Source organism: Artibeus jamaicensis, unplaced genomic scaffold (assembly GCF_021234435.1).
Source record: "Artibeus jamaicensis isolate MK-2021 breed Jamaican fruit bat unplaced genomic scaffold, CSHL_Jam_final contig_233, whole genome shotgun sequence".
Lineage (NCBI taxonomy): Eukaryota > Metazoa > Chordata > Mammalia > Chiroptera > Phyllostomidae > Artibeus > Artibeus jamaicensis.
In genome coordinates, this window is record NW_026521486.1 from 60,826,429 (window position 1) to 60,840,233 (window position 13,805).

The 13,805-nt window shown below is 44.8% G+C and overlaps 1 protein-coding gene across 1 annotated transcript in view; it reads right to left on the reverse strand.

Moving 5' to 3' along the window:
- Nucleotides 1-266: 266 nt before the first annotated feature.
- The window catches only part of GNS (glucosamine (N-acetyl)-6-sulfatase), a 44,841-nt gene continuing 31,302 nt past the window's right edge, over nt 267-13,805 (reverse strand). The window contains exons 10-14 of the mRNA XM_053661601.1: nt 10,624-10,725; nt 6,107-6,214; nt 5,019-5,129; nt 3,517-3,677; nt 267-1,247 (exon numbers count right to left, since the gene is read on the reverse strand). Coding sequence (XP_053517576.1) covers nt 1,169-1,247; nt 3,517-3,677; nt 5,019-5,129; nt 6,107-6,214; nt 10,624-10,725 — 561 coding nt within the window. The 3' untranslated portion in view covers nt 267-1,168. The remainder of the gene's footprint in view (nt 1,248-3,516; nt 3,678-5,018; nt 5,130-6,106; nt 6,215-10,623; nt 10,726-13,805) is intronic.

Here is a 13,805-nt window from a genome sequence, read left to right on the forward strand (position 1 = left end):
TGAGGAAACCTCAGCAAGACCTGGTTTTGACGAAAACGGAATGAGGCCCAAATTACACATCACCCCCCCCAAACAGGAAGAAACTGAAAGGGAAGAAGGTAGGGTGAAAAAGCTGATACTTTCATCAACTGTAAGAAATTTTTATATCTTAAATGAACAGAATGTCAGCAAAATGCAGAGTCAAAACAACTTCACGTGGGACCGAAACCCAGACTCCCTGCTGGACAGGAACTTGCTGCAATCCCAGCCGGAGCCCTGCGACCCTGTGACCTGCCAGCCGGTGGGGGGGCCTACCTGTAGAAGGCCCTCCGAAACACAAGCTTCACCAACGCTCGGAAGTTCTCCTCTGCTGCGTTTACCTAAGTCACTTTATTTTTCAGCACTCAGAGGGAAAAGCAGCAAGAGGAGAGACATGCCCTCAACACCACCAGTAGAAGTTAACTGACGTTCCATGTGAGTAGCAGCCACTGGAACACAGACGGCTCTCCCTGTCAATAACCACTTGGAATCAGCCTGTACCAAAGCCTGCTTCTATTTCAGTGCAGTGCCAGCCCAGAATTCCCCCAAAATGAACAGCGTGTGGTTGATGGGATTTGAATTTGCGCCCTTATTGCATCACACCGTGATGGATATTATAAACGATACATTTCTGCTATTCTAAAAACAATGGTACTTGTTCTTGATCAGATGATTTAGCTGTAATAGTTACTCTTCAAGCCCTGTGACATTAGTATTTTTTGATAGTGAAGTGCTCAATCTGAAATGCTGTACAGGTCCTTTGATTTCAGTTCAAGCTGTAGATCAAAAGCATTCCCCCCTAAAGCACTGCCATTTATCTGAATGAGTTTATAAATTCAGACGCGGACTGCACGGGGAGTGACCAAGAACTGCAGCCCCGGGACAGAAGGGGGATGGTGGGAGCAAAGACCTCAGGAGCAATGGGATGAGCTGAATGAGGGACCAGGGACAGCCGCTCCTGACATGAGGACAGAGTTCACAGTTTAACACATTGCACAAGTTGGTCAGCTGACTGGGTTGCTTTTTAAAATGACGTAAAGTCAGTCCAGAAACGCTTCCAGGTGTGGTTTGGTCTTGAAGACTAGCTACAGACACCTACTACAATCACTTCATCAGAAAGAGGCGTGCAGGGACCCAGCTGCAGAGGTCGCTACAGAAGATGTTTTGAAAACCTTCGAGTCCTGCCACCACTGTAATTGTTGAACATGAGACGAGGGTCAAACCGGTATCTGGGGAAGAAAAATACGAGGATGCCACATTAACTGTAGTCAGCCACTGAGAACTTCCTGCAGAATGTTAATAGGAAAGGATGCCAGGAAGAGAGCACAGGAATAATCAATAGCAAAGGAACACTCAATCCACCGGAAGAGAATCTAGTGGTTAAGTCTGTAGTGCAAAACAGCAGTACTTGATGATAAGGGCATTTCCACTGCAAGTCAACCAGCACAAAACAATGCAGGAGAGAGGATGGGGGGAAAGAAACAGAAGTCGGGTTAATCTTGGAAGGCCTAAGGAGGGAGGCAAGAGTTGAACTTTTTTTTTTTTTTGAGGGGTGGGGTGGTCCGTAAGGTATGAAGCCACCGAGGGACGAGCGCAGCCCTTCTGAAGGCCCTCCCTTTACAGTCCCGCGGTCGGTGAGAGCACAGGAGTGCGCCTCAGGCATGAGTTTAAATCTGGCTCACCGTGAACTCAGGTAAGTCCTTAACCGCACTGGCCACCAATACAATAGGCAATTTATGTACAATACCTGGCGCATAAAATAACTTGCTTTACCACCCACGGGAAAGTCACAGTGAATGCCGATTGGTAACTTGAGCCGAGACTTGGCAAACAGAGACTTACCATACATGTCTGCGAGGGCTAGAAAGAACATTTTGTTTTACTGTTTCTTGCACCTACTATCTTTTGGGACAGACGAGTTCCTACTATGATTTTAAAGCAGGGGCTGGGCAATTTTTTTAAAGGGATGAGTAATATTTTAGGGTTTGTGGGCCAGTCTGTCCCCATTACTCAACTCTACTTACTTAAGTGTACAAGTGGCCACACACAGCACGTGAGTGAGTGTGTGGCTGTGTCTATCAGGTGGTGCACGGACTGGGCCTGTGGATTCTACAGGCCTAAATGTTGGGAGGAGAGAGTAAGCTACGGCTGAGGAATTTTTAAAAAATGAGTTCTAAAATTAGAATCTAGTTTGTCTACTCATTCCCATATTGGTTTGGCCAAAAAATTTGTTTTTTCCCCTAAGACGGCTCTAGTAGCACTGTTATCTTTAGAGTCATTCAAAACAACTTTGTTAGACTGTATTGTGACAGCTGTCATATCGTGTGCATTTGAAAAAACATAAAAATTTGTGAATTTTTGTGCAGCCATTTTAATATTGAAGAGAGAAGAAAATATGCAGTATTTTCAGCATATTATGCTTTATTATTTCAAGAAAGGTAAAAATGCAACTGAAACGCAAGAAAAGATTTGTGCAGTGTATAGAGAAGGTGTCAAAAGTGGTTTATGAAGTTTTGTGCTGGAGATTTCTCACTGGGTGATGCTATACACACAGTTGGGCAGACTAGCTGAAGTTCAGAGCAATTAAATCGAGACATTAACTGAGAACAATCAATGTTATACCACGCGGGGAGATAGCTGACAAATAACCAAATCAATAAAGTTATTGGTGAAATTTTTAAAAAGCCTTTTATTTTACAGAAAAAACTAAAGCCTTTTTGGCCAACTCCATACGTCCTCTCTCATGTGGCCTGAAGAATCAGTTCATCTGAAATGGTTAAACAGTGACACTGCTACTCTCCACTGGGACATGTCTCCCCTCTGTCCTACAGTCAGAGTCTAAGAACTGAAATAATCTCTTCCCGGTGAAAGTTTAATTTTTAATTTTATAATTTTCAAGCAAAAGATGACAGGTTCGTCTATCGTAACGCACGGTGTGCTGAGCCCAGTGACCGTGGGGAAGAGCGGCTGCTGGAGGGGGAGGAACAGCCTGACCCAGGAGGCGCAGGTAACATCTCCCCCACCTCCGCATGCTGCAGTTGACGCGCTGACTGCAGCGTTTCAGAGTTCACACCTCTACTTCTATTAGTCCTGTGTCTAATACATGACATTTACTGGCAAGTACCCACATTTCTGAGAAGGCCATGCCCTCGGAAGTGCTAGGAAACAGGGTAGCACTTGGCCAGTTACTCTAAAGGAGCCCCAGCTGTCGCCAGTGCAGTCGAGTGGCACCTTGACCAGAACCGCAGGCAGGAGGGGAGGCAGGAGAGCCTCAGTGGTGAGATGCCCGGCTACGCCCGTAACTAAAGCACCGGTGGCACCAAAAAGAAGTTTCGAACAGCTTGTTTTCACAGCACAGCAGGCTGGCGCGCTAAGACACAGCATTCCCACTCTCCGGCAGGCGGATGAGAAACAGCACAGCCCCAGGCAGAAAGGACCCATCAGGCTCCCCCTGCTCGAGATAACTTGGCAAAGTCACTGAAGAAAATGGAAACTTACCCGGGGTCAAAAACCCCTGGAGTGCGACAGGTAGGTCCGGAACAGGACTGCAACATCATTAGCCGGTAGTTCATCTTTCCCAAGAGCTCTGGGTCTATACTCTTAGCAATGTTGGTGATTTGGTGTGGGTCTGCGGTCAGGTTATAGACTTCTACGAACACCTGCAGGAAAGGATGGAGGAAAGAAAAGAGCAAGGGGTTACGCTTAAAGAAATACTCATGTGAACTATTTCTAAATGGGGAGGGAGAAGGTAGACATCACTCAACGCCTGGGAGAACATCATCTCAAAGGAAAATTAAACATCCTCAAAGAGCCCAAGGGTATACGTGAGACAAGGGAGCATCTGTTCCGGGGTCCACGGCCCACATGTGGGAAGGGGGCCTGTTTCAGGCAGAGTCAGGAGGGGGCAGTGGGGGCAGGTTTTCCTTTCTGTAATTAAAGCAGACAACAGAAGGCATAACCCTCCAAGGGCAAGGTCTCAGAAACCAGACCTGGTAATGAAGTGACGGAGTGGGAGCTGACAGGTGAAGGTTTACTTCTGCCTCTGAATTGTGAAGACAGGAAAGTACTCAAACCTGTGTTACACAAATGTTAGGTTTCCCTATGTTACAAAGCAGTTTTGGATGCACTGAAGGATACAATGCTATTTCTAACATTAGACATGTCTAATATCACCATTTCCCCCATCTGTGTGCACTTGTTCTCCAAACTGGAGTCAAGTGATAGACAGACTAGGAAGATGGCAGGAAATTCTGCCTGTTGGCTTCCAGTGGCCGCCCTCAGACCCTCATTTATAAAGTAGTTATCGTACTGATGAAGATCACAGGGGAAGGGGCACCGGAACCGAGTTTGAGGAGCGCTCTCTTGCCTGTCGTCTAAAGTGCTTACGAGCTACAAGCAAATGGAGCGTGAGTCAGCTTCTGAGAAACACGATCACGACGAGCACTGGCTCCATATGGCGAAATGTGGGTGAGCAGATGGGGCAGGGCAGCACCGGCTGCAAACACCGAAACCGCAAGGGACCGGAGTCCACGTGACCCTTCCGATAGCACACTGATGCGTGCTGGCTAAAGGCCACCTTCTTCCAAGGGTGGGGCTCCTGGTCCTGGCTCTGGCCCCCTGCCCCCCACTAATCTATCTGAGCAACACTGGATTATGCTGTGGTGGGGACAGAGGTTTCTGAACAAGTTGAGGGTGTCTGACCCTCAGCCCAAGCTAGCAGGGAAGCAAACAGACCAGACAGGCAGCACTCTGAAAAGTGACCTGCACCTTTCAAGTGCACGAGAGGTGGTGGTGGGAGTGGAGAAGGCCTCATCCAGAAAGGTCACAGAGGACAAAGAATGCCCTCGGGGAATTGTACTTAGATGAAGGAAACCTAAGTGGAAGTACAGACGAGAAACCCCTTCCCTAGAGAGCACCCTTGGACCCGCTCTTCTGCCGCTGAGTCCAGACAGCAAAGCGCTCGCACGGACGCAGCGGCGGGGCCCAGCAGGGCGTCTCACCTCCTGGTCATCGAACTCGCAGTACTGCAGGTCCCACCGTGCCGACAGGGTCCTCACGCAGGCGTAGGTGTTGTTGTAAGCATCTTCACACACGCAGTCCGGGAAACATTGCTGCGGGGGGGGGGGGGTTCAAAAGTTACGTGAAGAGAGTTCTACAGTAACAACTAACTGTCTACAGGGACAACCAAATTGGCTCAAACCTGACATACAATTGGAGAGAAATGAGGAAACCTTCCACAGAGAAATGAACTGAAAATAGATGTGAGGCTTTGCTCCTCACTGATGTGATGGCGAACCTAAGGAGTGCGGCTGGGGGGTTCTGTGGCCACCCCACCTGCTGATCTGACCAGGGCCAGCTGGAAGGGCCCCTGTGGAACGCAGGGTTGCTAAGGAGAACCACCCAGCACTCAAATGAGTCACCTCGAAGGTACAGCAGAACTGCCATCCTACAGGGTTGGGGAAAAGTGCTAACATGAACTTTGTAAAATCATCTACAGGTAAGTTATTTATTATGAGTGTTTTATCACCAAGTGGGACTTAAACTTCTAACTTCTTTGTTTTTATAACCGTCTCATGACCCTGTGGTGCCAGGAGGGCCAACTCCAAATGGAAGCCTGTTTTCCGTTCTCTAGAGTGAGGCCCACGTCTTCTGTAACCACCCTGACGACCACCCTGGCAAGACGCTCGTGACGGCACAGTTGTAGGTGGGACCCATCTCTGCTGGGTGCCACTGACGACACCCCTAGTAATAAAAGCTGGTCCTGCTGCCGGGAAGGGCAGGGGAACAGGAGGGGGTGTTAATAAGGTAGGAATACGGACAGATACGTGCACTTGTTACAAAAACTGGCAGAATTTGAATGCACATTCTTGACAAATACATCAGCAATACCATCTTCGGGGTTTGTTTTTTTTCATTTTCAGAATTATTGAATTTACCTTTGTGTATCTAACTAATCTTCCACAGTCAAGCGACAAAGTCAAGTGAGAGAGAAGTAGGACTCAGATGAAGGGTTCCAATACTTGATTCACGTGAACTAACGCCTCGCTGTGCGCTCTGTGAGAACGCTGTCCAAGCTACTACTACTCACAGATACTCCAGGGCTCAGGGAAGGGCACGTTGGGTCGGTGACATTACGACCTTCTCCTTGATATTCCACCAGGACATCCGATCGCCAAGTCACATTACTGGCACCTCTCTAGAAAGAAGAGCAAAAGTGGTTCCTGTGAGGCACCTAGGCTGTGACAAGGATGACGGTTCTTATTCTTCTGGGAAAGGGGACTTGGCAGTCAACACAGATTGGACTGTTTGTTCAGTAACTACAGGCGATGACTGAGTGACGCGTATGAAGGCTCCTGAGTACCACATTTGGTATTTATGGAGCCCTTGCAAGTGATGGTCAGACGCCCTGAGCATTTTATAGTTACTTCCCAAGATTACTTCTGTGAGGCAGGTCAGGAACGGCAACCAACAAAGCAGCTAAGCAAGAACTGGTCCCATGCCAGGTGCTGGACATCCAGGTCAGAATACACAGTCCTGTCTATAAATTCTATGGAAGAACATTTCTAAGCACATACTAAGAAATTTATAACTTAATACACTCAAGGACAAGAACTTGCACATTGAACAGGGCTGTGCTAAGGACCGTAGGACATTCTTGGTGGTCAGAATGAAGATACTACAAATACATGAACTTGTGGGGAGTGGAGAATTCCACACCCTTTCAGTGCTTACGGCTGGACTTGTAGAAATAGAACAGTAAAACTGACACGTGACTAAGACAGACAGAAACAATGTGTGTGCTCGGGAGATTCACAACTGTAATACTCAGATCATAAAACGAGGCTCAAAGACATGACTGAACCAGGTACTCTTTTAGACTTTTTAGACTAAGGAACAATAAATTTGTGAGAAACTGACAGGAGAGGTAATACACATCAGAAAAAATTCTAAGCATGGTTTGCGTGTTGTTCGTTAGTGAGGAATCTAAAGAAAGTCTGGGTAGTAAATTAGTAAGGGCGGTACAGGGATTCTCCTAACGCGGGTGATAAGGTTGTCTCTCAGGAGCAGGGTGGGCAGCTATCACATGACATCACATGGGACATTCACCTCCTGCTCTTGGGACAGATTATTCAGGGTTTTCTTCTTGCATGAGAGTTTCTTAAGTAGCTTTAATTCAAAATAGTATGCCATTGTGGGATATCTTGGGGTGGCCTGCCCTGGGCCTTGCAAGTAGAGTGTAAGACCTGTATGGAGAAAGTTAAAGGAAGTAACTAACTCGTCTACAGATTCAATGCAGTTCCAACCAAATGCCCAACACGATTGTTCAGGCAAAATGAAAAGCTGTTTGTAAAGTTTATAAGGAACAAAGACTGCTAGAATCCCTGTAAGAACAATGACAGACGTGCACCCATACAAAGATTTAATTATACCGCTTTATAACAAGACAAAATGATACTGGTACAGAGAGAGCTCTTTGGGACGGAAAAGACGACTGAATATTTATAGAGAAGAAACTGAAATTGGATCCCTGACTCATACCATACAAGAAAATCAATTCTAGATACAACGAGGGCTTGAATATAAGCACAACATTTTTAGGAGGAAATCTAAGAAAACTGTTTTCTAACCTCAAGGTTCAGAAGCATTTTTATAAATGAGACACAGAAGATACTAAGCATAAAAGACAATTTATACATTCAACTTGTGATGTCTTATGTTAACATAAGGAAAAGACAAGTTACTAAGGGAGAATATGATGGGACAAAAATGGGTATCTTATGAGGAAAGAAACACAAAAGGTAGAAATGAAAAATGATTCACTGATCAGAAAGAATATATATATATCTACATATCTATATCTATCTATCTATCTATCTATCTATCAATCGATAGATAGATAGATAGATAGATCGATCCCTGGCTGGTGCTGCTTAGTGGATGGAGCACCACCAGACTGTAAACCAAAAGGTCAATGTGCCTGGGTTGTGGGCATGTAAGAAACAACTGGATGATGTATCTCACACTGCTGTGTCTGTCCCTCTCTGTCCCTCCCTCCCCCTCCCTCGGAAAGTAAATAAAGTTCAAAAAAACTGATTTTCTTCAATAAAAAAAAAAACTGGAACCCTTGTACACTGCTGGTGGGAACATAAAATGGTGTAGTTGCTTTAAAAACGGTATAGCAGTTTCTCAAAAGGTAAAATAGTCATCATGTGACCCAGCAATTCTCCTGGGTGTATATCCAAGAAACTGAAAAATTTGTCCCCTGAAAACTTGTACACAAATATTCACAGCACCATTATTAACAACAGCCCCAAAGGGGGAACAACCCACTGTCTACTGGCTGATGAATGAATAAACATACATCTGTACAGTGGAATACTATTCAGCAGTGAAAAGGAATGAAGTATTACTGTTGATGTTATAATGTGGATGACCCTTGAAAGAGCCAGGCACAAGGGGCCTCGTAGTGTATGACTCTATACGAACTGTCTACAACAGACCTACCTACGGACACAGCTGACTACCGCTTGCCTGGAGGAGCTGGGAGAGGAAGCAGTGGAGAAGTGACTGCTAATGTTCTTGGGCGATGAAAATGTTCTGAAATTAGATTATGGTGTAGTTGCACAACTCTAAATATACCAAAAACAAATCACTTATAAACATTAAATGAGTGAAATGTATAGTAAGTAAATTAAGTCATAAAAAGAGATTTATCAATAATAAAAAAGTGCACAGCAGGACCAAATACAATTTTGGTCTTTTTCACCCACTACATTGGCAAAATTTAAGTCGTCTCACAGTTTCATACAAAGCAAAGGGAATTGTCACTCACTGCTGGTGAGATGTAAACTGATGACCACTTTGTAAACTGACTCGGTAATACCTGTAGCAATGAACGTGCAGTTCCTGTGACCTTGGTACACACACGTTCACTGGAAGACGTGTGTAAGAATGCTGTGGCAGCGCTGTTCCTAACACAAAGCTAGAACAACACACATGTCCACTGACTGACAAGAAAACATAATTAGGCAGTGATATATGCATACAATGGAATATTAGGCATCTGTGAACACCACAAATTTGGAAACAATGCTAGACTGAAAAAAGTTCCTAATGACACCCAGCAGGGTATCATTTTTAGAGGGCAAAACAAAATCAAAACTAGGTATGTTGTTTAAGGATACATACATACATAGTAACCCTAAAAAAATAAAAGCCAGAAAATGATAACCATGAAATTCAGGAAAATGAGCCCCAAGGTAGAATTGCCAGTCATGGGAATATTTCAGTTCTTAAATGAGATGAGGGAGGTCATGACATTTCTTGCATTTCATAAACAATGTGTTACATGTATTCTCTCGTATGAAGCATATGCTATCTAATAAATTCTAACAGATTCAGACAAATCAATGAGTAAGACTTACCTATGAGTCACCATAAATGCCTAAAACATTTTAGTACTGATCAGTCCAAATGTGTCTATGTTTAAATGTATTAAAATACATTTCTGCCTTGGCTAGTGTGGCTCAGTGGATTGAGTGCCGGCCTGTGAACAGAAAATTTGCTGGTTCGACTCCCAGTCAGAGCACATGCCTGGGTTGCAGGTCAGGTTCCCAGGTGGGGGCATGTGAGAGACAATTATTGATGTTTCTCTCACACATCAATGTTTCTCTCTTCTTTCTCCCTCCCTCTCCCTCTCTCTAAAAATAAAAAAATAAAATGAAATACATTTTTAATGAAGAGATGCTGCTTCAAAACCTTCTTTCCTCTCTACAGTATGTGGGAGGCATACTTCCGAGTCCATGTATACAGATCTTTATCATTTAGTGCTGGCTTAATGGTGCAACGTTTTAGCCAATTCCCTACTGGATATTTAGATTTCCTGTTTTCTTCTGTTAACGCTCATGTACTTTTTTTTTTTATAGTTAGCTCTGTGTGGTGCCAGGTACATAGCAGGCACTCGTGAATGAATTTTCTTTTCTTAGAATAAATTCCCAGAGGGAACTGCTTGATGTGTGTGTTCTGAAGTGGTACGTGTTGATAAATTAGCCTCCTGACAGCTTCTACTGACTGCGCTCTTAGGAACAGAGTCTGCGCAGTTTCCACTTCCTAACCTTCTGCCAACAGTGGTATCTCCGCCAGTGCTGCGTCAGTGAGGGCCTCCTTCGCGGAGCTTCCTTCGATCCCCACGAGTGCCATCTTCTGCATCTACTTTAGCCATTTCTAATTCCTCTGTGAGTTGATTAGTCACTTCTTTTGCCCCTTTTCTTTTACTGGGATATTAATCTTTGCTAAGAACTCATCTATTAGAAAACTTGCTACCCTTTTTCACATATGTTGCAAGTATTTTCCCAATTTATCACCTGTTTTAATTTTGTTTATAATAATTTTTTGGAGGGATGGGAAGTAGGGAGAATACAGAACGGTTTATATGTGGCCATCCTTTTTTAAAGAAAACTCCTTCCTACCACAGAGAAGAGAAAAATTCTATTCTCTCTACCCCAAATTTAACAGCTTTAAGATTTCAGTTTTAAAGTCTAAATTTACACAACCTGGAATTTATTTCAGTCTTGGCTCAGGCCTGATTGAGGGTTTTATACTCACCAAAATGGGCAATAAAGACATCCCATCCATCTGTGTCTTATTCAGGTCATAGCCAGCAATGTCCAAAATAGTAGGACCCAAGTCGATGTTGGCAACAAGCATCTACGAGAATGAGGAAAAAAACCAAGTTTTCCTTTTCTGTCTATACTCTTCTTCCCCCACCCCACCCCCTAGCTTCACTAATGGATTAACTGTCAGCATTCTGAAGCTTCTGTCTCTGAAATGACACAGACAGCATTTACTATTATCTTTCGTACGGATCATACTTACTTAGGTCTTACTGATTCATATATTCAAATATAACTATAGTAATTAAAAAAACAAAACTAAGGTTTATAAGCTATGCCTCTGGGATTTATTCCACCCACATGCTATTACTGATCAAAACATTTTATCCCTGGCTGATGGGGCTCAGTGGATTGAGCGGGGGCCTGCGAACCAGAGTATAGCAGTTCGATTCCCAGTCAGGGCACATGCCTGGGTCGTAGGCCAGGTCCCCAGTAGGGGACGCATGAGAGGCAACCACACATTGATGTTTCTCTCCCTCCCTGTCTCTAAAAATAAATAAATAAAATCTTAAAAGAAACATTAAAAAAAAACCAAAACACTTTTGGGATTGCCTGGAGTCTGCTATGAATCATGAGAAAAATACTGGTCTATTTTATACAAAGTGTTTTTCAATTTGATCACTCTTACTAGTTTACTAAATTTAACTTCAAATGGACTCCTGACAATTTCAAAAGCCTCAAAGTTTGAACCCTTAACCACCAAGGAAGATACCAGCCCTTTTCATAAAAGTTTCGCAAACTTCTGCACTGGTGCATAAGTAAGTTTCCTTACAGGGGATGAAACTTAGATGTTTTATTTATTTATTTCTTAAAAGATTTTATTTGTATTTATATTTAGAGAGAGAGAACGAGAGAGAGAGAAACATCAATGTGTGCTTGCCCCTCATCGCTGTGGTCACAGGTTAGGAAAAGCTTTGGAGTGCTGACAGTAATCCGCCAGGGAAACTCGGGGGACCGATGTTCACTGAGCATGTATCCTGAGCCAGCACAGGGTGTCGACCCTCATTTAACCCTCACCACCTGGAAGGCTGTATTTCCCCCGTTTTATAGGTGAGGAAATGAAAAGAGAAGTAACTAAAACCAAGTCAATAGCTGGTAACTGGAAATGCTCCTTTACTCAAAGGAAATAACAGTTTTCAAAATTACTGAGAAAACTTAGATCTGAGGGGAGGCCAGGTAGGGGTTTAAAAAGACAACTACTACTAACCATGGTACTTTTAATTTAAAAACAAAACCAAAAGTACGGACAGGAAAGGCAAGAAAACAACGTCGCCCGGCTGTTCATCAGGGCCAGGGTTCCCGGCAGCCAGGAAGCCGGAGCAGACGCAGATGCTGGCTCTGGGTCTGCCAGTGCGACTGCGGCTGTCAGACACGACTACTCGGTGGCAGGCAGCCCCAGGGAGAGGCAATCCATGTGTCACTGAGAACACCCCCAGGGCAGTGTCTCCAGGGAGTGTATGAGACCCGGGTGAGAGACGTCTTGGCGAGCTCCGAGTGCCTCAGGCGGACTGCGCAGCTTGGAATACAGGCAACCAGAGTGAGTGTGCCTGAGAGATCAGGTCAGGAAAGCAGAGCCAAGCAGAGGCATGACCTCCAGGGTCAGATGAAGGCAACGAGACGCTGACTTGGGACTAACAGATCTTCAGTGATGTCCAGAATATGAATGAAGTGAAGCCTAGTCCATGGGTATTACTAACATGTCCAAGGCAGCTTTTTAAGAAGAGAAACAGGTAAACTCCGAAATAGTAAAACCCACAGAGATACATAATGGCGACTGCAGGTCTCCCCGGGAATTATGAGCCAGCAGCTGTGTGATGGGAGGCTCTTACAGCGGCTGCTCTATGCGCCAAGGCGTCAGTGCCAGTACAAATCAAGGGGTACTGAGATTCAGCCCAAGTGCCAGGTACCCGGCCCCAGCACTTTCTTCCCAGACAGCCACAATGATCTCTTCCCTAGGGGGTTTGTCTAAGAAGCAGAGCCTCAAAATGAGCATGCTACGTCCGGACCCACAGTACGGGTCCACCACAGCAGTGACTTCTAGAAACATGGATGCTGTAGCTTCCTGAAATGGTACAGGTGCTCCTCAACTTATGATGGGGTAGCGCCCTGAGAAAACACATCATAAACTGAAAATCTCGTAAGTCAATTTAATAAGCCTAACCTACCAAACATCATAGCTTAGCCTAGCCAGTTTTTATGGAATGGGTGGTGCTTTTGCACCATCATAAAGTAAAAAAAAAAATGTAAGTCAGAACGTTGTAAACTGGGGACTACCTGTACTACTTTTATTACTATGTATAAACTCGAAGACTCATGGATTGTAACCGAAAAAGCTTGGACAAGACCAAAAGTAGGTTATTTTGTAAATCATAGCCTTACAGTTCAGGAATATTTTTGGGGATTTAACTATATAGATATTTAATCAAATATAAGCCCCTAGAAAACTCTGAGATAAGGGTATCATGGCTTGAGACTGTTTACACTTTAGCTCTGGAAGGATGACAGTGCTGCAGAGTCGATGAGAAGAGTAAGAGGACCCTTGGGAGGACACAGCGGGTTTCCTGATGTTAAAGAATTCATGCCGGGCTCTCAAGGCAAAGGCTCGAAGCACATCAGAGAGCACCCAGATCCACTTCACAGAAAGCCCTGGAACTGGGTTAAGCAGAGACCTCCCCACATCTTGGGCTGCTGCACTGGATCTGCCCCTGAGCCCTGGCTTCTCTAACAAGGAGGGAGCCCCTGGCCGCACTTCGCGTCCTCCCAGCCTCACAGGGGAAAGCAACACTTATCTTGCCCAAAGTATTACAGCCCACAGGAGGTCTTCCAGATTTCCAGTTCAGCTCTATCGTTCCTGGGTCAGGCTGTGTCATGTTAGTTTTCCTGCTCATCTGTTCCTGTCTTAAAATCCCTTTGAAGAAATTCTACCACCAAATCTGAAGCAGGATTAACTTCTAGCAAGAGGAGAAAACCTCAACAGCCAGCCTATCTTGGGCAACCATACATCCCACCTTCTTCTCCTAAACAGCCAACAGAAAACTAAAACCACTGGTCAAACGTGCTCTGTTTTCGCCACCAGGCTGCTGACAGCTCAGCGCATCACGGCCAACTCAGAGC